A 25,000-nucleotide genomic window follows, 5' to 3' on the forward strand; every position below is an offset into this window, starting at 1 on the left:
CAGACTTTGAGCATACATTGACTGCCAATCATTGAAATGTGTGACTTTGTCCACTTTGTATTTCCAAAATTAGACAAAATGTCTTGGCCAAATCTCAAGTAGCGTTTGAGAGGTCCCATTGATTTGCCAGGCAGCCTCCCCGCCCTGCCCCGAGGTCAGCGTCGCTCGCCCTTTACCCAAATCTGTCTGACGCAGATCCGCTTCCTCTCCGAGCGAGATTGGCATTGTTCGCGGGGAGCCGGCGCGGCCATCTCGCAGTGCAGCCGTTTCCTGTTTCCTGTGGAGGAGGAAGCGGCGCTGAGGATAACCCCGCCCCCCCCCTCTGCCGATGCGCCTTTGGGTTTCAAAGAACGAAAGCTGCCACACATTCCCCGCACTGATTTTGCATCCCACTGTAGTCAAACAAGCGGCACGCCTTGGACCTCAGGACTTAGTATGAGTTTTGGGGTACAGGGTAGAACCCCCCCCCCCCATGAATTCCCCCTAATTAGCCTAATACTTAACTACGAGAGAAAACAATGCTTCATCCAAGTGTGTTTTTGTGTGTGTCGGATAGTTTCACATTTTTCATTCCAGTTTCAACTTTGTTTTGACTTTTCAAATTCAATTAGTTCGAGCAGTTTTGTTAGTTTTTATGATTTTTTTTCCTCTTCCCCCAAAATATTTTTTTTAGTTTATTTTTTTCCTTTTGTTTTTTAGATTTAAAAAAAAAATGCAGGCTACTGGTTGAGCGCAAATTGACAAAAAAAGGTCAAGAAGTTATACGTATATATTATATATGTATATTAGGGGTGTGCATCTCTCCGCTAAATTTAATAGAATTCTCGATACAAGGATGCAACGATGTTAAAATGTGACAATTTGTTTCGATTTGTTTCGATTCAGGGGACTCCGATTCGATTCGATACTTTATGGCTGTAGCTTTTGACTTTTTGTTTGCCATATTAATAAAGACGATCCGATACTTATGAACACATGGGTTTGATACGATTCAAGGATGAGGCGATTTTAAAATGCAATGATTCGATTCGGGTTTGTTAAATCAATTTTCCGAATCGAGTCAATATACACATGATGCGCCGAAAAAAGGAGTTGACCTGGGATCAGATGAATTCCAGTTCCATTTCTTTTGGGGATTCCCGTCTAAATTGGGTGGTCCCTGTTATGAGGTAAAACCCTCGTTTGCACGGCCCTGCTCATTCGAACCGCATTAAGGGATTGTGTCATAAAAGCGATAAGATAATTAAACCCCCCCAAAAAAAGTGCTTCCAAATCACATTCCGTCTTAGGATGGGAGCGTGTTTTTGCACCAGTCGACTTTTCTTTCTTTTCTTTTTTTTTTTCATTCTTTATCAGGGCCCAACAGTGACAGGAAGTCCGCTTTGGGGATTGTCCGTGCAGTTCCTGCCTTAGTTGCAACAGGAAGCGCGGCATAAAACCAAGTGGAAAAACGCCCAGAGATCATTTTGGAGCACAGAGAAGGACCACCACCGCCACCGGGACCACCGGGACCAGCGTGACCAGCGTGACCAGCGCCACAGAACGCACGGACGGCTCCATGATGGCGGAGGCAGACGCTGGGCCGCAGGGCCGTAGCTCGAAGGGGACAACGAGGGCCTCCACCCACGCACTAAATGGCCTGCACATGCACAGGTAAACAATAACAGAAGTGTATTTTGAAAACGTTGTGTTTCAAAGATTGTAGTTACTACAACATTTAGTCGTCGTAGTAGTTGTAGTAATGGTGGTGGAGGCCCAAAAGTAACGAGCTAATTCCGTGATTTGCTTTTATTTCAACGGCACAATAACTTCACATGTAATTTAATACTTATTTTGTATTTTATGCTATCTTTTTTTAAAAAAGGTTTTCTGTTTAAAATCAAATGTAATTAAACAAAATAATAAAACAAAATATTTTGAGATTTTTATATTTTAATTAAATCACTATTTTGAAAATAATAACTTTAAATTTAGATTATATTAAATGATGTACACAATTTGTGATTAAAATGATTACCCCCACCAAATAAAAATAAAATACTGTACTCTTTTTAAAAAACGTGATGAAAATGAATCAAATAAAAAATAATACTAAACAGAAAACAAATTAATTGCAATGATGTATATTTTTAAATGTCATAAAAATGAGTAATTATAATTATTTCTATACTACAGTATGTATAGATCATTAGAGTTGTAGAAAGTCATTAAAGTATTTCTGTCTGCAATTTACATTTTTAATAAATACCATTACTTTTTTTTTATGTAAAAACTTGTACATTTTACTTAAAAGTAACTATTTCTCAGCATAACCACAGCAAATCCAGAAATTCTCCTAAAAAAAACAACACAAGAAAAGAAAGTAATGCTGTCGTGCTGTAGTTTGTGATTTTTGTTTTGTTTTGACTTCATTCATCATCAAAGAAAGACGACAAGGAGTGTAGACAAGATGACGTCACTGAGTAGTGAGCGCTGGGGGTCCATCGGGGGAGGGGAGGGGGGTCGTAAGTGGGGGGGAGGTGCTCCCATCACCCCCCATGCGCACGGTGAGTGTGACAGTCTGTACTGACCAGCCACACACACACATACACAATCACCGGATTGATTATTACTATTAATCGGATTACTATGATTGGGATTATAACGAGTGGCTTTGACTTGGAATATTAACCGGAACCGAGTTTGTTGGACTTTTTTTTTTTTTTTTGGAGGGGGGGAGTTTCTGTTTTTTGGACTTTTCCCACAGCAAAGGTGACTGTCCTGTGCACGCTTCTTTTCCGTTTTGTGTGCGTGTGTGCGCGTGTAGTACGTGCTTGCTCGGTCGCTTCGTACGTGCACGCGAGAGTTGAACGTGAGCGCGCGCGTCCTCACTCGTGAGTACAAGAATCGCCGTTGTCGGGAGAGAGCTGGGGAAATGGCGTCCTCGTGTGGACACTTGCTGTCATGACACAACCCGTCGTATGTCCGGTCGTACGTCGTAAATAGAAACAAAACATAGGAATAACAGATTTGTATTTTTTTTTTATGTTTTACATTATCATACATTCATGCTAGAGAAGTATGTAAAAATAGGCTATATAAGTTTGAAAGCATTTCCCCCCCTTATTGATTATAAACAAACTGAAAGTAAAATTATGTTAAGGCCAAAAACTGAAAATTCACGTTTTTTTTTTTGTAAAGGAATAATAAACTAATAGTAATTAAATTAAGTCTTAATTATTAAGTAAAAATAAGACAAAATTCACAAATTATCTTTTAGAAAACTTACATAAATAATAAATTAGGAAGTAAACCCACTAACGCTTAAATGCATCACCAAGAAAAGTTATTTAATGTAATTGTACTTGTAGTATGTGGACTCCATCTAGTGGTGTGCAATAGAATTTTTTTACATTTTTACTTTAGGTACAGTTTTACAAATATTTTATTTAGAAATATTTTTGGTACATTATGATGATTTTTTGGGTACAGGGTTACAGTAACATTAAAAATAACCTTTTATTGTGTGTGTGAACATTTAGGCCTGTTATCCTACTGTTTTTTTTTTTTTTAGGTAGTACTTAGTATCAAAAGTTTCGTGTGACATAATAAAATGAGTGCTCCTCTCAGGTGGTCCTCTGGTTGGCGGAGCACATTCCGGCCCACCCTGGTCCTCCCCTCCTCTTGGTCGCTCCAGCTGGCACGGCTCGGAAGAGCGTGAGAGAAAGCGAGAGAGGGGGAACGTCGTGGGAAAGGAACATGATCCAAACGACGTTCCTCGCCGCCCTCCTCGTCCTCCACGCCGCACCTACGCCCTCGTCCTACGCTCACTACCACCACGGGTAAATCAAAATAACTATTCAATAACGGTAAAGACACTTCTTATTTAGCTTTTTTTTTCTTCTTTTTTTTTTTTTTTTTAAGCCACCTTGGTTTTAAATATGGGTAAAAGCAATCTACAGAGCAAATGGTGGAGGCCCATTAAAAATACACTTTTTGCACGGTGAAGACTTAAAAAGCTTTATTTAAGTGTGTTGCCCTTCAAACTACGCGGATACAAAATGATCCTAACAACTCATGAAACTGGTTTATACGCTCATAACGGTAAACACATGCTGTCTGTTAATGTGTGAACGCAAAATGGCTGCCTCATCCTGGCACTTGAGCTCACAGGTCCCTCTGGTGTATTGCAACATCAGTCTCTAACGCTCAAGACACCTTGAATGACAAAGTACCCCCCACCCCCCAAAAAAATATTGTGTGTGTATATATTCACACACACACACACGCACACACACACACACGCACGCACGCACGCACGCACGCACACTCACTCACTCGTATGCCCAGACCCTTACACTAACCTGGGTCCAACTCCTGATGTAACTCGCTAGGTCGACGCCCCTTAAAGGCCCACATCTAACCTGCGAACACTGCAGTAGAAGTTAATTTGTAAATAAATACAAATAAATGTAAGACCAAAATAAATAAATAAATGAAATGGAGATAACGTTTTCTCTCTCACTCTTTTTCAAAGGAGGAGGGTGTGTGGCGCCCGGGACCCCCACCACCAGCACCAGCAGCAACGTCAGCATCACCACGTCGTCACGGCGACCGAGTCGTACGTCCTGCCGCTGCACAAGCCCTACATGACCGTGTGTCAGGGCCACCGTCTCTGCAGCACCTACAAGTGAGATTTAAATTTTTTATTTGATTTTTTTTAAAAGTTTAATTAGAGAAAATGTTATTTATTAGACTTGACTTTTTAAAAATACTCCACAAAATACAAAATTTAAATGTTCAAAAATAGCTTTAAATATACAGTAAATACACAAATTACTGTTTGAAAAAATGCACACTTTGTCGGATGTTTACTCAATAGCACGCACGCACACACAAGTGGGCCAAAGTGGAATGTAGTGTAGTTATCAAGAATTTTGTGTAACTACGGGAAATGTGCGCCCACTGAGACCGCTCTGGTTGTTTATTTTGGTCGTCGTCCTCCAGGCTTGCTCGTTCCCACCACGGCCAACCCCATTTTTAATTTTTTTTTTTTTTTTTTTTTTACTCTCGCTGCACCATTCTAGTCAAATCCAAGCACTTACTTTCATGCTCATGAAGGGTGTGTGTGCATTCCCGGTCATCCAAGTGAAAGGGCGGATGGAAGGCAGCTGGACCTCTTCTTCGTCTTTCCCCTTTGTTATATATTCTTCCTCCGCAGTCGTTTCTTCCTCCGCAGCTTGTCCGACGTCTGCGGTAGGCTGATAGCATATTATTTACACAAATTAATACACATCCTCAAAGTCATGATTTGACATCACGGGGCTGTAAGCAAGGTGGAAAGGCCGGATACATGAAGGTGGCGACAGACAGAAATCTGCCGCAATGAAAAAAAAAAAATCATCCATCTGCCTAGTTTACATAAATCGGACAAAATCTCTAGGACAAGTTTGTCTATGAATGACCCTTTGAAATGATCTAAAATGACAGTAAAATTGCCTCTTTCATCCAAAAGTGGCCAACTTCCCACGTGTTATGTGGCATGGCTTTTTGAGACTTTTCACAAATCTTTATGTAATTTAAATTTGGTAGCCATCAGACAACAATCTCTAGGAAAGGTTTCTCGAAAATCGCATTAAATGCTATTAAATGCCATATTGCTAAGTGAAAATGGGCATGACTTCGAGTTATCTTATAAAGTGTATTTTTTTTTTGTCTTCAAATTTTGCCACGATGCTCCAGAGACACACAAAAACATTTGACTGTATAGAGTTGTCGATGCATGTAGTTTAATATCATTTAAATTTGGTGGCCAGTGGACACACTTTCTAAGACAGTTTTAATGACTCTTAAAAATGGCCAAAAAGGCTGGAAAATGACTCTTCGACACAAAATGACCGCCTATCAGTGTTTTTTGGTTCATGGCTTCTTGAGACTTTTTTTTTTTTGTGGCTCTACTCATGATAGTGATTGCTATTAAGTTTCATGTTGCTAAGCGAAAGTAGCTCTAACCCATTGGAGCTGGCTTCGTAAAGGAGTTTGGTGTTTAATGCTAGCCTTTTGTCTCCACAGAACCGTGTACACGGTGGCTTACCGGCAGGTGAGCAGAGTAGCGTCTTTCTCCAACTTCTACCCCAAATGTTGTCCGGGATGGAGACGCTTTCACTCACTCAATTGTAACCAAGGTAAACCCTCAGGACACGTTTAAAACGATGATGAGCTATATGCTAACCGCCTTGGGGTTTAAAATGCAATATCCTAGCTATCCATTTTAAGATTGTACTAGCATGCCAAATTGTAGCACTAGTAAGGGAACAATTGTTACTAGTACGACAGACTATAGTTGAGCGCCGTAGTCATTCTTAAAACATCTTCTTTTTTTTTACCAGATGTAGACGAGTGCGTGGAGCAGCATCCATGCTCTCACCAGTGCATCAACACGGTCGGCAGTTTCCGATGCTCGTGCCGCGACGGTTTCGTCCTGGCCGGGGACGCTCGCTCCTGCCACCATCTTGGAGCGTCCGCCTCCGCTCCGGCGCCACCCTCAGGTGAGCGAAGGAAACGCACAAGAAAAACTTGTGTCCACGTGTCCGTGTTGTGCATTTTTTTGTGAAGACAAAGAAGACGAAGACGAGATCATAGCCAGCCTCGCGGCTCATTATTACTTTTGGTACGCGCTATGCCGCTCTCAACTCGTACCGTGAGTAATAATGCACTGCGACTGGCGCTCCCTACAGCTCTCTCATAAGCATGAATTATGTTTTTTTCCCCCCTCCACATTATGCTCTGCCTCATCCTATATTTTATGTCTATAAATTTTTAATTTTTTTTTAAACTTACACATCCAGAACGCTTTGCTTTGAATGGTGCAGCAGTTTCTAATGTATTTGCTTTGAAATGCAAAAAATACCAAAATAAACAGTTGTGTAAAAGTAAGGTATGCTAAGACGTTAGCTGGACGTTAGGGTACACAGTGCCTCGAGTTGAAACTAGGCTTTAAAAGGTCCAGGGATTTTTTCGTGCTAAAAAAAAATCTAAGCTAGGTTAGGCTAGGTTGCGGCAGCGTGATATTTTGGTGGCAGGTGCGTAATGAGACAGTAAAAAATGCCCACTGGTGTGTGTGCTAAGCTATGCTAAACAATTTTATGATGTTTGATAGGAGACAGATTTTGGGCTAAGCTAAACTAAGTCAGGCTAGAACTAAAAACGGTTGGGGAAACTACTTTTTAGAGTTACGGCAATTAAAAAAGGATGTTCTAGGCTATGTTAAGCTAGGCTAGTAGGCTGCAGCAGTGCCCTGATCCGAAAACATTTGTGGAGGAGACTTGAGATGTAAAACAAAACAAAACAGCAAGGTCAGCAGACAGCAACATTCCACCGTTGGAGGAGTTCTTCGTTGGCCCGGTTGGCCGACACCTGCGCTTTTGGTTCCAACTGCATCTCGTCTGAGTTTGCGGCGTTCCCGCTCTGTCAGTAACGGAGCACATCTGGGAGAGATTGAATAGATCTATTTTTAGTAACCTCCACTTTCCCACCGTTCCCATATACGAAGCCCCCCTTCGTTCCTCCCTTTTGTTCTACATTCTTGTCAGCCTCCCTGCAACTCAATTAGCTTGTGTTGACGGTCCAGCATTCCCGGGAACTATATTTCAAATGTTTTTCTTGTTTAGCCATGCTAAGCTAAACTGGTCAAAGCCAGGCCTTGAGTTAAAAAAAAGTTGGGACATTCCTTCAAGTAGTATCTGCTCTACAGTCTACATTCCCTTGGCACCTCAACAGATGCCACCCCAACCACTACCTGCTAATGTTTCGATTCCTCCCGACTGCAGGTGGTACGTCAGGCATCATTCCCGGGAACGTGACGGAAGAAGTGCAGAACTTGAGGGACAGAGTGGAGCTTCTAGAAAAAGTATGTACACACACACACACAGATTTCCATATTTGTCTCTTCTTCCCGCATTGTAATTATTTTGGGGATTTCCATACAGAAGCTGCAGGTGGCGCTGGCGCCCTACAGCAACGTTTTCCCAGAGGACGGCACGTTGGAGAACAGCGCCACCTTGCTGTCGCACTCATTCCGACAGCTGGACCGCATCGACTCCTTAAGCGAGCAGATCGGATTCTTAGAGGAGCGTTTGGGAACCTGTAAGTCAAGTAAAAGTCCAGGAAATCTGGGAACATTTTGACAGGAATGAGAATAAACACTTTGGCCTGTACACGTAGCATGATAAATAAAAAAGGAAAAAAAGACCATTTGAAAACATTCCAGTGGAAACTGGATTGTGGTAAAAAGATCAGGAAAAAAATGGTGCTAATTTGCTCTTATCAAAATATTTGTTTGTAGAAAATCAGTTTTTGTGCTATACTTAAAAAAAAAAAAAGCTAAGCTATGCTAGGCTAAGTAAGCCTCAAGCTGAAAAAAAAAACGAAAAGTTCCGGATGGTAAACTGTTGCCTTCAAAGGTTTCATGTTTGGTAAAAATCTGTTTTGGTGCTAAGCTACATTAGACTAAGTTCACAATTAAATGTGTTAGCTCACATATGCAGCATGCTAATATATCAAGGAAAAGCAGCATCTACATGACTAACCGGAAAAAAATGGCTCTAAACTAAGCTTGACGAGAATTTTTTATTGAACGTCCACCAATCATTTCACAGTTTTTGTGCTAAACTATGCTAGGCTAAGCTACGCTAGGATGCAGCAGTGCTTAAAGTTTAAAACTTGTGTATTTGGAAGGCTCTTGCGCTTTACCTTGTAAAAACATCTTTTCCCCACCCTCTAGGCTCCTGCCAGGAAAACTAGCCTGAACCAAATCTGAAACAACATGGCCGACACACGCACACAATGAGATCTTACTCGAGCGCAGTCGTCGCACAAATCAGCAAATGGACGTTTCCCCACAAGTTCGCTTCCAAGTCTTCAAATAACTCTTTGATGTTCTGTAACTAAACTAATGTGTCTGATGCAAAGTGTCCTTTGCTTTCAAATATTTAGTCCGTTTCAAGAACTCAGATTATGTTTTGGTGTTTTAATTTAAACAACTGTTAACATTGTGTTTTTGATGTTTCTAGCAATAATTGGAAAACCATGTCAAGGTTAGATTGTCTTTCACAAGAAGAACCACATGTCATTGATGTTTCAAACAGTCTTTGATCTCAAACTTTTACATTGTCTTTGAAGTTAGAGCTTGATGTTCCAAGTCTCCAGACATGTGTCTTTGATGTTGCGTGACATCGTGTCTTGGATGTTTTATCTTTACAGAAAAATGTTTTCAAACGCAACATTGGCTTTACTGTTAAAATCACAACATGGTGTCTTTGATGTGTGAAATAACTAGTCTAGATCTTTTATGTATTTTTCAATAACTATTAAATGTCTGACATTTTTAAACAGTAGCTGCAACGTCTTGTTTCAAACCATCTAACAGACGTCTTTGATGTTTTGTGTAACAACCAATATGTCTGCTGTTTCATATATCAAACATGAACCCAAATAGACATCAGAGCAGCTGTGTCCTCACACAAGGACAGACATCTGTATTTATCTTTTTTTCCTTTCACATTTTATTTAAAAATACAACCATTTTTTTCTCTCACTAAGTTTGTTTTTGTACTTTTTGTAATAAAAACATCAGTGAACGAAAATGTGATGTGTGCTCAATGACGCAGTGATTGAACAGTGTGCAAACCTCCTTAGGAGGAACTTAAAGGGAGCAAGCCAAAAATAATGAAAAATTAAAGGAAATAAATTTATTGAAATCTTTTGCAAGGCATTCACATTTATCCCATTTTTTTAGTAAATCAAATGAAAAACACGACATCGTCAATATTAGCCAGAATACTGCGAAGGGGGCGGGGCTTAGTGACCACGCACATGCACGCGCACACAAACACACACACTGAAGGGTATCACTTATATCCCGTCTTTAATAGCTTTGGTGAAAATTATTTAAAAATAAGAATAAATAAAGCCGATTTTTAGGAAATTTTATATTTTATGTCAATTGTCCTTAACATGCTGCAATTGAAGGGTTTGAGGTTGAGGTCACACAAAAAAAATAACAGCAAACCTTTAGGCATTAACTGCACTGCACTTTAGCATCAATGTGATCACTTATATAATATGCCTGACTGTTCGACCAATTCATTGGATGGTTAAGATGGTCAAAATGAGGGCTGATGCGTTATAAAATGGATTAAAAACACCCCGTTCAGGGTTCCTCCCCCCTGTTCTACTGGACATTCAAAACGTGAATACTGTAATTGTCAAAACTAGACGATAATAAATACAATGAAGTCAAAAGTTGTTTGTACTTTTTTTTCACGAAAAGATTTTAAATCCTCTTGTAATCAAAACCAAAATACACACTTTTTTTTTTTCCGGTGAATAGCCATTTTTTTCAATGGCAACACGAGAGTAGTCGTAATGTTATGAAAATAGTAGCAATGTTTTTCAATAAAGTCAAACTTTTTCAAAACAAAAAAATTATCTTGTAGCAATAACCAGATTTTTTACCCCCCAAGAAATAAGTCAACACAATTTGTGTTGTATTGACGAGACACCACGAGAATAAAATCTCGTGAGACCAAAGTCACATATTAAGCGGTGGAGGAAAGAAGCCAAACAATTGGATTAATAAGTACTTCATATTGGGGTTAATATTCCTACGACCTTTTAATGCAACACCAACTATGGCATACGTGTACACGCACGTGTGCGTGTGTAAAGCGGACGTGAATGAAGCGAATGCAGGCGAGCGTCACTCGTCAAACCAGCTATATATTGAACATTGAATCGATAGACGCGTGCTAGCTCGGACGCTAGCTCAGCGCGCAATGACGTCAGCCCACTTTCATAACGCACACAAAAAACACAAAAAAAAACAAAAACAAGACGTTAAGATGCAGTTAGTAGTTTGCACATTTATCCCGATAGACGAGAGATATACATTCACAAAATACGACTTACGGCCGAAATTTGTTAAAACGTTAACTATAGCAACGCTGTGGGGTTTAGTCGCTAAGCTAAAACATGTTGAGCTGGCCTTAGTTAAATGATCATAAAAGAGCAAAAGGTCAAGAAAATAAAACGAAATCAAGTTTGTTTTTCAAGAAGAAAATGCAGTATGTAAAAAAATGCTGTAATACGATCGTCCCCCAACTTTTCGCGGTTAAGCGGTTCCTCAGGGTTTCACTTCAAAACTATTCGATTTTAGGAGAAAAAAATATTTATACAGTATTTGTAAGAAAAAACAACCCCCCCCCCCCCCCCTCTTTAATTAAGGGTTTAAGTCATATCTTTGGAGAATGAAGTCAAGACTATGGACATAATATCATAAAATTAAGAGAATAAAGGCTTTACACCATCAGGCCAATCACCAATCAGCGATCGAGTTTGAAGAAAGAAAAACAATAACTGATCACCGAATGGATCAGAAGATGAAATAAAAATATCTATTTAAAAAAACTTTTATATTTTCCCTACAGCAGACTGCCGCCATAGGACTGGCCCGGCGGCCCAAAAATAGCGAAAACCCACATCCAAGTGACGTCAATTGAAATGCATGGAAAATAACTTCAAAATAATAATAATGATGAACATTAAATAAAACACATGTAATGCCTTATTTTGTGGAACTGATCAACGACGTCATTGATCAGGGAAATTACGACATTTCAGCCGATCACAGATTTTGCATAACATGCCAAATATTGTCTGATCCCGATCCCGCCAATCAGTTGACAATTGTTGCAATAAAGAACCACTTAAAAAAAAATTTTTTTTTTTTTTTTTTAGAATGTTAACATTTTGAGAAAAAAAAAAGTTGTAATATGTTGAAAAGATTGTACTTGTGTACAAGTAAAAATGAGAATGACAAAGTTGCAAAAATAAAAAAAATCTATTTTGAGAAAAAAAATATCTTTATATATGAATATTTTCTCCAAAGAAAAAAGTGGAACTTTTTTGACCAAAAAGTCGTAATGAGAATAAATCTTGTTATATCAAGTATCCAGCCCCAGCAAAAATAAATAAATAAAAAATCTAATGAAAGAAATTAAGTATTTTTTCATGGTGGCTGAGATCAGCGCGTTTTTTTTTTATTTCACTCACCCAGATGGGATCCTTCAAACTTGAAAGTCTGCAAAACAAAAGATTTTACCTCCGCTTTCTGTCGCACCAGATCAACTCAGTGGCAAGTGGTCCTCCGTCACATCCCAATATAGCCAATGAAACCAAAAGGCAACATGAGATGACTAGAAAAACAAAACAAAACAACTGCATCCAAAGCGAAGAACGCGCAAGGGCATGCACGAAAAACAACGCGCATCCGTACAGCTGGACTCGCCGTCCGTCACTCCGCTCGCAGACACCGCGAGGGTCGGGACTGTGCGGACCGGCACCAGGACCGGGACCAGGACCGGGACCGGGACCGGCCGCCTGGCCAGAGAGTTGCGGGAGGTTGTGTGTGTGGAGGGGAGGCTGAGGTTTGACAAAATGGCGGGCGGGCGATAAGGCGCTCAGTGCCTGATGGGGCCGTTGCTGCACGGCAAGCCGGAGATGTCCAGGAAGGCCGAGCGCATCGCCTCGAAGGATTTGTCGGCGAGGGACGCCACGTCGTCGGACGCCATGCCCTTGGTCTCGATCTTCGGGAGGATCTTCAACCGGATGGTCCCTGCGGCACAGGTGGCAAAAGTACTCGCACCCGGCACTTACGTTTAAAGAAAAAAAAAAAAAAAAAGACTGTAAAGCCGCCAGCATCGCTTACCCGATTTGAACTGCTTCTCTTTCCGTAGGTAGAAGCTACTGTAGGAGGAGAAGACCACCGGTATAATGGGCGCCTGCAGACGGATGGGAGGTCAAAAGTACACATCACGACATATGACCAATCCAAGGGAGATTGTTGTCACATGTAGGACACTTGCCAGAAATTTCCCTGCTAAATTCTGCCAAGTGCAGATCCATCACAGACGGATCTGCATGTACCAGTTATGCAAAGAATATTGGGGAGATTGATGTTGCGGGGAGGACGGGCATTATTTGCCAGAAAGCATCCTGCACACCTGGGAAGATTGCTGTCCTTAATAGGATCATCACTTGCCATAAATCTCTCAGGATTTTTTTTTTTGCCTTATGTCTGTCAAAAAGGACATCCCTACTCAGACGTGCCTATACTATAGCCTACATATACAAAGAATACTGGGGAGATTGTTGTCACATGGAGGACACAGCCAATTCTTTCCAGAAATCCCACCAAATTTCCACCCCTTTAGGGAAATTTTCATGCTAAATACTGCAAGTGCAGATCTCTCACAGAGTGTTGTGCAAACCATATCTCAGTTATGCAATGAATATTGGAGCGATTGATGTTGCAAAGAGGATGGCCATTACTTGCCAGAAACCATCCTGCTCTCCTGGGAAGATTGCTGTTCTTTGTAGGATAATCTTGCCATAAATCCCTCTGAGAAATTTAATCTAAACATCTCCCTACTCAGGGGGGGGGGCCACGCTATAGCCTACATATACAAAGAATACTGGGGAGACACTTGGAGGACACAGACAGTTTTTCTATGCTACTTGTTCTGATTTGGGTGGCAGTCATTCGCAGGGCACAATTTCACACCTAAGGACAACTTAGTCATGCAAAACCTAAGAAGCCATTTTAGAATGTGTGAAGGAGCCAGATTGACGTGAAGGAAATGGTCATTTCAGATTCAAACCCGGATCTTAAAACTGTGAGACAAACGTGCTATCCACTCGACCCCCCCCCCCCCCCCCCCGTGCTACCCGACTCGACAAACATCTCAAGCTATTTCAGTCTTTGCTCAGTGACACAGCAAACATCTCCCGGGGGCTGCCCCGCTTCACTCGATCTTGCCGGCCGGCCACTAATGGAAGGAGAAAATCAAGAGGCCACAGAAGCAAACATGGAGCGATAGAACCAGTCCACGATCACGGCGTCCTCCTCACTAGACCTCATTTCAGCCAGCAAGAGAATCAAGTCACAAAATAAATAAAAAAAAATGTCTGGCAATTTACAGAAAAAACAAAACAGCATGAAAGTTGATTTTTCTGTATGTTTTGTGACCCCGTTTGGTGAAATTCCTTCCACCTGTCCTGGCCTGGAGCGAGTACTCTGAACAGACGCTGTGAGAAAAGTCTCCCGCTCGTGACCCGTCAGGGGATGCAGCTCATTACCGCACGCAGCTGTCCGTTACCCCGTGGCAGAGTGGCGGCATCTTCCCCAGAATTCAATATACATGAATCGTTCTAATAATAAACTACTACTGCTATAACCCTTTTATTTAAGGCTTCCCCTAGTGTCTGGAATCGGCACTGCGTTCACCCGGTGAGAGTGATAGAAAAGTATGGGAAGCCACTTAAGCATTTATTTACAATCTTAGATAAAAGTTGCACTAGAAGTAAACAAAAAAATCTGTCTTGTCCTACCACCAATTGAAAATTGTAAAAAATAAATAAAATAAAAAATATAATAAAAAATAAAAGAAAAAAATAGTGGCCACAGTTTAAATATGTATCTGCTGCCATCTAGTGGAATAAATTTCAATGCTCTGTATGTCACTCACTGATCTATAAATATGACTGCAAGGTCGCCATATCGCTCCTCCCAAGAAATGTTTCTCAGCATACGATCCTATACATTTAGAGTTTCGAAATTAGAGAAGGGCCGATTATCGGCGCCGATATTCAGCATTTTGACGAATATCTGCATCGGCCATTTTGAAGACTCATATGGCCGATAATAGATTCATTTTTTAAAAAGTGTTAACTTTAGGGAACTAATTTCAATTATTATTATTGAAATTGAAATATTTATAGGAGGAAACTTTTTTTTTATTTTTTATTAAAGCATTATAACTGTAATTCAACAAAAGATGCCTCTGACAAATCTAATATTGGGATCTAAAGAACTGAGTGATAAAGGAAAGGGGGTCTTCAAAGCAGCACATACCATCCACTTATTTATTTAAAAAAAAAAAAATACTTAAAAAATTGTGACCACAATATAGCCACAATATATGCAATATATATATTCAGATCAGTGATGTCACTACACTTGGCATGTGGCTTCGATTGATGACCAAAGATACATCAACATGTGTGACATTTTTAAGAGGTACTGACTTGTGCTTGCACAGCCAAGTGGAACGCGCCTTTTTTGAAGGGCAACAGGTCTCCTCTCTGGTTTCGCGTTCCTTCTGGAAACACCCACAGACGGATCTACAAAAGGTCAAACAATTAAAATTGGCAATTATTCCGAATGATTGACTTAAAAACAATTGTGGACCTCAGATTTAAAATCTGATTTTAAGCTGCTGGGAGGAGGTGGCGCTCACCTGTTCGTCCAACATGGTTTTGGCGGCGTCGGCCATGACGCTTTTGGCGTCGCTTGTCTTCTTGCGGTTGATGAAGACGATGCCGCCCAGCCAGCAGATGAGGCCCACCGTGCCGGCGTAAATCAGCTCCTTCTTGGCGATCATGGTGCAGCGGTCGGGCAGGATCTCCATCAGGCCTGCGAAAGTTAGTGAGCGCATATATATATATATATATATATATATATATATATATATATATATATATATATATATTTGTTCTATTGTATTTGTTTAACTTCGCAAAAGAGATAAATCAGCAAAAAGAATGTTAGAATGTCATTATTTTTGCCATGTGTTGTTTTGTGTTAAAGTTTGAAAAACAAAAACAAAAGCGCTAATATTAGCAGATTAGCTTAGCGCTAGCTAGGATGAGGCTCGTAGCAACGTAGACGGATTTAAAACGTGACCAAAGAGAAAACAAAACTTTGTTTTGCTTCTGACCAGGGCGGAAGACGGGATCCGGAAGTTTAGTTAAGTAAGTCACTTTAAACTAGGAAGGTTAAACTTTCCGTCTATTGAAATGCTGCATCAACACGCCAGCACGCTAAACTCCGATAACTGAATATGGCTTTGTAAACATATGATCAAGATTTAGCATTTTGATCAAATGTAATCTGTATTTTCATATTTAATTTAAAGTGTGCATTTCAATAAGTCTCAGGAAAATGCACGCAGGAAAAAAAAAAGAAGAAAAAAAAAGGAAAATGCACGCTCCAGAATTTACAGCCAGCTTCAGAATTCAATAAATCCCGCCTTTTCATTACGACCTTACGCTCAGTGCATGAGCTCAGTCTTGTAAAAAAACAACAACAAAAAAACACGGAGGTGCCAATGAGCAAATGTAGCGCTCACGGATGTGTTCCCATTCAGACAGCCGCAATCTGACAGCAGCACGCTTTCGTATGGGTGAGCGTATCGATTTGAGCGACAAATCAAAACATGCTTTTAAAGTAATTGACGGCTGTCCTACTTTATGTCGCCTGGTGTACATGACCAGCAGAGACGGGAAGTAACGACGTGCAAATACTTTGTTATTTGAATTGACTAGTTTTTTTCAGTACTTTGTTCTTTCCTGAGTATCTATTTTTTAGACTACTTTTTACTTTTATCCATTACATTTTAACATGAGTATCTGAACTTTTTACTTGATACATTTTCAAAACAAAATCGTTGCTTTTGTTTTGAAAATGCATGAAAACAATGAAAATACTTGGACCTGGAAGAAAAAGCAGCGTCAAAGTCTCCTGGCTCCACCAATCATTTGAAACGTTACACATGCCCCCCCTACATCCTAGCTTGTGATTGGCTCTATGACACGCAATCACATGATGTGCAATTGGCTAGATTAGAACAAGCCGTAAATATGAGGGCAATGCGCGCCGCCACGACAGAGGACTTTATCTTATCTTTCAAACAAACGTAGGAGGATCATACAGTAAAAATATTTTTTACTTTTACTCGTCAAGTACATTTTAGACCCTGTACTTCTGTACTTTTATTGAGTAATTATTTGAGTGATTACTTTTACCAAAGTTGTTTTTTTTTACACAAGTAATTGCACTTTTACTGAAGTCGAGAATGTCAGTACTTTTCCCCATCTCAGTCTTTTGATACTGTCAATACTCATGTGGCCGACTACCACAGGGATGTGATTTGACCAAAGTGAAATTATCTGAAAATTTAGCCGGGGGTCTGGGGGCCGCTGGCACCCAGCTAGGTCCAGGGCAGTGCCCTGGTGGGGGGACACGGGGGGGCTTCGGAGCTCATGGGTTTTCCGTGTTTTTAAGTACTTTCAATGCACTCACATGACAAAGAAATAGACAAAACAACAGCATAAATTTTCAATGTATATTGAACTATCCCATATAAAATGGCAGTTTTAGTCAACTCAAAATCAGTCACATTCAAAAACATTGGACTGCCTTTGCTTTTAAAAACTATCACTGAGAATATCATCATATCTAACTAATGTGATTACTAAGTTAACACATAAATAATGTTGAAGAGGTCAAATTTCATGAACAAATAATTGTATCATGACCAAATGAAAAGTAACTCATATTAGAGCATACCACAAATGTCTTTGTTATAGCAGAAGATGTTATCTGTCGGAGTCATGTGCATACACAATGAACTACTAAAAAAAAAAAAAAAAAAAAATTTAATTTTTTTTTTTTTGGGGGGGAGGGGGGGAGATAAAAAAGCGGAATTCCGCGAATTAGCGGAAAAATCACATCCCTGCTACCAGTAAAATGAGCACCCATACTGGCCGCTACCCACCCAAAACGTCGAGAGAGCTCTGGTGGTTGGAGATGATGACGTAGGGGCCCGGGGTCTGCAGGTGCTCCCAGCCGCTGACTTCAAAGCGCAGGCCCAGGAAATACTTCACGTGCCGAACCAGGGCACGGATGATCCTGAAGCGGAGAAAACGTGTACAATGAAGGAAAAAAAGCGCGGGCCGCAAACAAGTGATAACAAAGAGCACCGCCGACTTCAAGTGACCTTCCGTCTCGGAGAAAAGAGCAGAGTCACTCTTTGCCCGGCGCCTAAATCCTCATGACACGGCACTGAATCACATCTCTTTGTCAGCGTGTCCTCGTTTGGACCCGAACCACGAGCGGCTCTTGATTTAAATGCAGACTTTGTCCTTTGGTTTTTGCTTAGCGCTCTTAGGGCTTACCGCTTAAGTTAACACCTGCAGAGTGGATTTCAAAAGTCTACACACCCCGGTTCAAATGGCAGGTATGTGTGATATAAAATATTACACCAAGATAAATCATAACAGTGTTTCCCACACCATGTTAATACTTGGGCAATCCACTCAAGTAAACTGGCCACCGCCCAAGTAGATTTCAAGAACATTTAATAAAAATCTTATGGCATACCACCAATCAACAATGCCACAAAAACTATAAAACCTGTGATAATGATGATCTCATTTAATTTAATTGTTCGGACTGTCAGTGCACGTTTCTCACGTAGAGAGACGTAATTATATAGATATATAATTTGTAGTTAATAAATAATTTAAAGAGCAGCTAATCTCATCAACATGTAATGTTAGGTTATCCTAACCCTTCTGTTATGTTGCGGGTCAAACTGACCCGTGATAAAATCTACAAATGTAAATTGTACATGTGGATGGAAAAGGGAAGCTAAAAACAGTGACTTTTCATTGTATGTGTGTATTTTGGAAAATTATTTCACAAAACGACCAATTGTGCTGCAATGTATTCATTTCTGGTTCCTTGAATTCTGCGGGTCACATTCTTCCTTTAGAATCCACTAATAAGACAATTCTGGACACATGACTAACATTCATTGGCCAGCATGTGACGAGCAACCAAGTGAAAAAACAAGTTCCCACTTTCACTACATATTTGACTGCAGCGCTACTAAACTTGACATGTAACCTTAACCCAAGATGTCAGAATTCTTTTGAGTTCTCTCTCATCAGGGCAGTGATATATCAGCTGAGTTTAAAAGCCGGCGGTTACGCAACCCTCTTGTAGTGTTTTTTATTTTATTTTATGACCAGCCATAACAACAAAAGACTCAGCAGTTAGGGCTCATGTTCAAGGCTGTTTCTTGGTCATTTAAACTCACAAGGCAAACATCTCAATGTAGAACCAAAACAAAACAAAATTGTTTCGACTCTTAAGATTAGCTTTCTTATTGACAAGCCTGATTATAAATAGGACAAAAAAACCTTTGCATCCACTTTGATTAGCCAACTAATTAATGGACACCAGGAAGGGATGTTAGTAAACAACGGTGGTCCGAGAAGGGATCTTTGTGGCACTCCTGCCAACAAAATATCAGAGATTATGTTGGCTCTTCAACCTCACGCCAGACAGCAAACCACCGGACATGGCTCTCTTTTCTTATTAGTTGCAAGAACATAAACAGGAGAAAAATCTGCAAGTAAACATAAACGACTTTGGCGTATTAGCCACAAAGTCAGTAAATTATATTCGCAAAACGATGTTATAATAGCCCAAAACAATCACACCTCTTAATCCCATGTGGCTTTGAGTGTGAAATAGCTGCTACATCTTCAAGCAGCAAATGATCGAGACATCTCCACTGTACGGTCAGCTGACCAACTCGTATGCGCTAGCTACCGCTAATCAGCGGGGGCCATCTGGTTCTAGGAGGTAATTAAAGCAATGCAGCAATCCACCCTCGCAGTCACCAAACCCTGCGCGACAAACATGACAGGTGTTGTTTGCCCTGCTCTGTTCTGTCAGGCTGAGTCATAAGCATCAGTCGTTTCCTGAAGTAGATAAGGGAGCTCCACAGGTCATCGTCCGGAACAAGTGTTCCCGCACAGTCCAGTGTTTCCCATACCATGTTAATACTTGGGCGGGCCATCCAAGTAAATTGGTCACCGCGGAGACGCAGTAACAGGACTGAGACCCACCTCCCGTCCAAACCCCCTTCACATCCCTCCCGCCGGAGTCCACCCACCCAAGTAGATTTCAAATCTGTAAAAATATTGACAGCAGAATTGCCTAAGTCATTGTTAACTTACTGTCACAATGACAATAACAAATATCAATGTGATTGCTACAAATTGTGTGAGTTGTTTTTAAATGTCTGTATTGTTTGGGTTCTCAGTCTTCCAGTCTTCCAAAACAACTGACTTCTTGATTTTGAGTGTTTTCCCACAAAAAAAACGTTAAAAAAAGGCTATAATTAATAAGTTAAAGCAACACTAAGGAACATTGAGTTTACGTTGATTATGGTGACGCCATATGGACAAAAGCGGTATTGTTATGTCTGAAGGGAGACCACATTTCCTATGAGGACAAGCGCAATTGTGTCATTTTTTATCTCAATCAAGTGAGTGAAATCCGGGCCAATGTTGATCCTTGACTGTCCTTTAATCCGGGCTAGCTTTTGACGTATGCAACAAAGCAGTCAGCACATTTGTAGTTTTGTGTGTGGCAGTGTTCCTACCATCCTCATTAAAGTTGCTTAGTGCCAGTAAAAATAATAAAGATAAAGTTAGAAAAAATACAATGAATAAAAAAATTTACTTATTAGAGAAATATATACTATTTAGACAACAGTAGAAATACATTAGACACTCACTTGACTTTCTTTAGGTTCTGCATGAAAAGAAGTCACAGAATGTTAGGACCTGGGTGTGGCGTTGCTTACCCAACACTCATGTAGTGTTGACAACAATTGTATCAGCGCAATTGCCATTTTTCTGCGTGAAAGTCTGATCAATCCCAACTATACTGTTGCAAAACGTTGGCAGAAACTGTGAAAGGTGCTTTACACCAAAGCTGCCCTTTTGCTTTGCGAGCAATTGCATGAACAACACGCCATGGCATCTCTAGGTTCTGCAAAAACGAGAATAGCGGAAAATATACTGGGTAGTTACTAGTTACACTGCATTACACTCGACACTCACCCTGTTGTGTTGAAATGCTGTTTAAAGCAGCTGTATGAATATTGAGTTGTGTTGAAAGCAGGATTTGCTGTGCTCTGTGCGAAAAGATGACAAATTCAGGTATGACACTTCTGCGTTAAAACCGTATGAAATGAGCTTTAATAACAAACTATTATTAATAATATAGTTACATTATTATATTATCATATATTAATATATACATGAGTATGTATACACACAACATATTCACCACCACGACATCATTTTAGAAAACATGAACGTCAAGATTAAGCACCTAAAATTGTAATAAAAGACTGTTTACAGTTTTGTAGCTGTAGCATTGTTTCCCACAGACACACGAGAACATTCCAGAATTTTACCTTGTTGATGTTGTTAGCGGGCAACATTATACCAGCAGCTAATGTTAGCCTCGTTTTCATTTAACGCTTCAAAAAGAGTTCGAACGAACGGGGAGCGAAACAGTTTGTTGACATTCAAAGTGGGGGCTTCTTAGTCGTGTGACCACAGCTAGCCTGTTAGCCTCGCGAGCTAACGGGGGAGTCGATCGAGCTGTCAAACCGAGCACAAGTCACAACTCCTCACCTCATGTTCTCGACGTCCCTGCCGCCGCTTTTGAGCACACACAGCGGGATCGCCAACAGCGCCAGCACCATCATCCAGGCCACGTAGAAGCACTTTTTGAAATAAAACACCAACGCGTGACCGCTGCTCCACAGCAGCAGCAGCACCAGGACCGGCACCACCAGCGGGGCCATCCACAGGAGAACATCCATAACGGGGGAAGAGGAAAGTGGGGAGGCTCGCTCGCTCGGTCGGGCTGGCTTGCTGGCCGGGGCTCCGCTCACGTTGCTCGGCGAAGGAAAGGTGCCGCGAGCCGGTCAAACATAACACGGTAGTTGGTAGTTTCTCTTCCTCTCGATTATTGTAACGACCATGTATCGTTATTCATCTGTTGCGAGGTGGAGTCCACCACACAGTCTTCCTCATTCGCTTTTTTTTTTCTCCTCTCCCTCAATTTCCGGGACGGTTACTGCTGGACCCACTGTATGTGACGTCATTAGCACCGTTAGCTCTCCATGCTAATTAAATAAGGACTGGGGCTCCGGGTGGTTGAGTGGTTACCGTCACTTGCCATCCGTGCAGGTTGCCGTGAGAGTTCGCTTCCCCGCCTAGGAGACCATATATGTGTGTGTGGGTGTACAAAAAAAAAAAAAAAAAATAGCATCAAGCCTAAAGAAATATTGTAATTTGTGTATTTTGTGGACAAAATCCTTTTTGGCTTTCAACCCAAAATGTAATAATTTTATAGTTGAATTGATCAAATTTTTTAAAATTACCTAGCTTTGTTTAAACAATTAAGATCCAGGTAAGGGAGGGTCCATACGCTGTACGTTCACCAATACATAAATAAATCTATATAAAAAGAATCGAGGCAAAATATTTTTGGGAAAAATGCACTAACCTACTACTACTACTCCAACAACAAAAATATTAGCGTGGATTACATTCTAAATTTAAAAATAGATTACAATAAACATTGGTAAAATACAAGCATAAAATAATAAAAAACTAATGTGAAAAATATTGCACAAAAATGGAAAGAAAAATGAAATATTACGCAAACATTAGACAAATATAAGCAGTATGCATTAAAATATTTATAAAAAGAACAATGTAAACATCATATGAGAAAATAATGCAAAATATAAAGGCTTAAAAACAAAACAAAAATGATTACAAAAATACCAAAATATTTGGGAAACATAAAGAAACTTATTGCATATATTTTATCATATACAGACAGAAAATAAAGAATTGTTGACCTAAAATATTAAAGTAGATTAAAGTCAATTCGATTAAAACTAGAAATCCTAGGGAAAACAATTCTTACAGTTTGTTTTCAGTGCCACTGTAATCAGCACCAGTAATACATATTAAATTACTGTATATTTTATTTAGGGAAATTGTAAAAGTAAAAAAAAAAAGATTACAAATTTATCTTCCCCCCTTAATGGCTGAATGTATCTCACTTTAATAATAAAGTGATGCTACTTACTTAATTTTCTTTCATTTATTTATTTTTTAAAATCTATTCAATATAAAATTATAATTCAAAATTATTGATATGGTTGTTAAAATATCACAAATTTCTACTGATCACTAGATTTACCATCCTCTTATTTGTACCTCTAGTCGTTCTCATGTACTACTTTATTGTGGATCATAATATGTGAATTACTTAGTATTACATTTAAAAAAATAAAATAAAAAAAGGTTATCTTGCTTTAATTGTCTTATGTACATTCACTTCCCTAGAAATGAGACTAGCATGTACATAATGGGATTAGCTGTGCTAATCCAATCCTTGGCCATATAATCTGAGGCTATCTGTTTTTTTCAACTCCAGTTGACACGATTTGAAAGATTAGGAGGGATCGTTTGGATCCTTGGTCCTGATCAAGATGCTCGAGTGACTGTTAGCATGGCACACCAACTATAGGCTGGTTGCATGGCCACCAATTTGCTGTTCAAAACAATTTAGTTTGCCGACAAATTTTATGTACATGTTTTTGTTAACACCGAGGACAGTTTTTTAACTATAGTCCTACATCGTCCTTGAACACAAACACAAACATTCCAAATGTTCCTTCACAATATCTTCTTAAACCGGATGTGTCTTACTATTTATTTAGTTTGTTTTAAGCACATAGCTTGCCGTGGTCCATGGCACCACTAATCTTCATTTCCTGCCACTGGGTGGTGGTGTTGTTTTAACAATACGGACTTGCTAAACTGAACTAGGATGTCTATCGCATAGTGATTGAATGTGCTTTGACAATTCTTCCTAGAAAATATTGGGCTCGTTTTTGCAAACGTCAAGTAATCCGTTTTTGTACACATCAATGACAATAGTATTCAGCTAACTCTTGCAAACGTCGAATACAAGGCAGTCACAAAACCTAACTTTTGTGTGTGTGTGTGTGTTTTTTAATACTTCAAAGACAGTGTTTGAATCTTTAGTGAACTTAAACATTTTGGTAAACAAGAGACTGGTTGTCTTCCAACCAACTTTTGAGGTAGTCTTTCCTTGGGACCCCCCCGACAGTTTTGATCGCTCAAGGAGTAGAACATCCAAGTTTTCGTAAACAATGAAGGTAAGTGAAATCCTCATTGACTAGTAATATGTAAAGTACTGTTTGCAAATATCAAAGACAATCTAGATTTCAAACTTAAAAGCAGGTTTCATTTTCTATTAATGTATGAAAATGCCAGGAAAAGCCTACTAAAACAGTTGAGGTACATGAAATGGTGGCTGGTTTGGACTTACTCCCGTTTAACTAGTCACATTAAAAGTCATGTTATTCTGAGGACATCACCAGTTATAAGAGGGTGTGCATACTTGTGCAACCGCATTGTTTCTGTTATTACTTCTTTTGAAAATATAGTTTTGAACTAGTTGTTTTTCAGGTTATAGAATATATAACAATAGTGGGAAAAGATTTGAATGAAATCTTCATTTCCCCCCCAAAAAATCACAATATCATGAGCATTTGAACAGGGGGGGGGGGGGGGGTGTAGACATTTTCTACATCTACCATAGGCACAGAATTCAGTGCATATCAGTCAAATGTTTTACGGAAGAGAATGAGACCATAAAAAGAAGGGAATGGGGGAAGTAGTTGCGAAACCTACTGGGGGGGGGGGGGGTGTCAATCAATGAAACATCTGCCTTGGTTGGTGGGTAGGTGTGCCCTTGCTGGGGGGGGGGGGGGGGGGGAGTGGTCTTCTTTTCGTCGTCCTCCTCCCACTGACCCCCCCCCAACCCCCGCCGTCCCTACCGCTTTCCTTTCAAGCGTCACTTCACGCGAAAACATCCGCGAGGAGACTTTACACTTGCATTATTTGCTAAAAAAGGACAACTACCGAAGCCCACTGTGTGGGACCCCACCGCCTGTCGCTCTCCATCGTGCACGCGCACCACCAGAGCAGCTGTCGTTGAGTCCAGGCGGGAGCACGCGCGAACGCTGCGTCGATCGAGGTTGCATCCGCAAGCTCAAGATGAGACGTTGACCAAAACGGCAACAAAAGAGGCCTCTTTTTTTTGCGGATTCTTCCCAGTAATTAATTATCGTCATAACAATAACAACAAGCAGCCTTGTCGTAGATTAATTCTGAGGACATCGTCCCGAAACCATGAGCT

The 25,000-nt window shown here is 40.2% G+C and overlaps 3 protein-coding genes and 1 long non-coding RNA gene across 14 annotated transcripts in view; 2 read left to right on the plus strand and 2 right to left on the minus strand.

Moving 5' to 3' along the window:
* The window catches only part of LOC144034265 (uncharacterized), a 9,671-nt gene extending 2,017 nt beyond the window's left edge, over window positions 1-7,654 (minus strand). The window contains exons 1-4 of one of the 5 annotated variants that reach the window (XR_013288190.1): window positions 6,366-6,505; window positions 5,085-5,240; window positions 4,505-4,663; window positions 3,973-4,412 (exon numbers count right to left, since the gene is read on the minus strand). This is a non-coding gene — a long non-coding RNA (uncharacterized LOC144034265). Of the gene's footprint in view, window positions 1-3,972; window positions 4,664-5,084; window positions 5,241-6,073; window positions 6,206-6,365 lie in introns of those variants that run through there. The other 4 variants (XR_013288191.1, XR_013288189.1, XR_013288187.1 and 1 more) reach the window with 4 other exon arrangements.
* egfl7 (EGF-like-domain, multiple 7) overlaps window positions 1-9,623 on the plus strand; it is a 19,859-nt gene extending 10,236 nt beyond the window's left edge. For all 7 annotated transcript variants that reach the window (XM_077542936.1, XM_077542934.1, XM_077542935.1 and 4 more), the window contains 8 exons: window positions 1,357-1,653; window positions 3,610-3,821; window positions 4,517-4,669; window positions 6,052-6,164; window positions 6,369-6,527; window positions 7,809-7,888; window positions 7,968-8,124; window positions 8,762-9,623. In XM_077542936.1, coding sequence (XP_077399062.1) covers window positions 3,739-3,821; window positions 4,517-4,669; window positions 6,052-6,164; window positions 6,369-6,527; window positions 7,809-7,888; window positions 7,968-8,124; window positions 8,762-8,781 — 765 coding nt within the window. In that variant the 5' untranslated portion in view covers window positions 1,357-1,653; window positions 3,610-3,738 and the 3' untranslated portion in view covers window positions 8,782-9,623. The remainder of the gene's footprint in view (window positions 1-1,356; window positions 1,654-3,609; window positions 3,822-4,516; window positions 4,670-6,051; window positions 6,165-6,368; window positions 6,528-7,808; window positions 7,889-7,967; window positions 8,125-8,761) is intronic.
* A 90-nt stretch (window positions 9,624-9,713) lies between these two features.
* The window catches only part of agpat2 (1-acylglycerol-3-phosphate O-acyltransferase 2 (lysophosphatidic acid acyltransferase, beta)), a 64,247-nt gene continuing 48,960 nt past the window's right edge, over window positions 9,714-25,000 (minus strand). Inside the window, exons 3-8 of the mRNA XM_077542933.1 lie at window positions 21,382-21,968; window positions 17,655-17,788; window positions 15,336-15,511; window positions 15,124-15,219; window positions 12,746-12,818; window positions 9,714-12,652 (exon numbers count right to left, since the gene is read on the minus strand). Of these exons, the coding sequence (XP_077399059.1) occupies window positions 12,498-12,652; window positions 12,746-12,818; window positions 15,124-15,219; window positions 15,336-15,511; window positions 17,655-17,788; window positions 21,382-21,572 (825 nt within the window). The 5' untranslated portion in view covers window positions 21,573-21,968 and the 3' untranslated portion in view covers window positions 9,714-12,497. The remainder of the gene's footprint in view (window positions 12,653-12,745; window positions 12,819-15,123; window positions 15,220-15,335; window positions 15,512-17,654; window positions 17,789-21,381; window positions 21,969-25,000) is intronic.
* Window positions 24,637-25,000, plus strand: part of fnbp1b (formin binding protein 1b) — a 58,771-nt gene continuing 58,407 nt past the window's right edge. The window contains exon 1 of the mRNA XM_077542915.1: window positions 24,637-25,000. This exon is cut by the window's right edge and continues 17 nt beyond it. Coding sequence (XP_077399041.1) covers window positions 24,994-25,000 — 7 coding nt within the window. The 5' untranslated portion in view covers window positions 24,637-24,993.

The sequence above is a fragment of the Vanacampus margaritifer genome, chromosome 14 (genome assembly GCF_051991255.1).
Source record: "Vanacampus margaritifer isolate UIUO_Vmar chromosome 14, RoL_Vmar_1.0, whole genome shotgun sequence".
In the NCBI taxonomy this organism is placed as follows: domain Eukaryota; kingdom Metazoa; phylum Chordata; class Actinopteri; order Syngnathiformes; family Syngnathidae; genus Vanacampus; species Vanacampus margaritifer.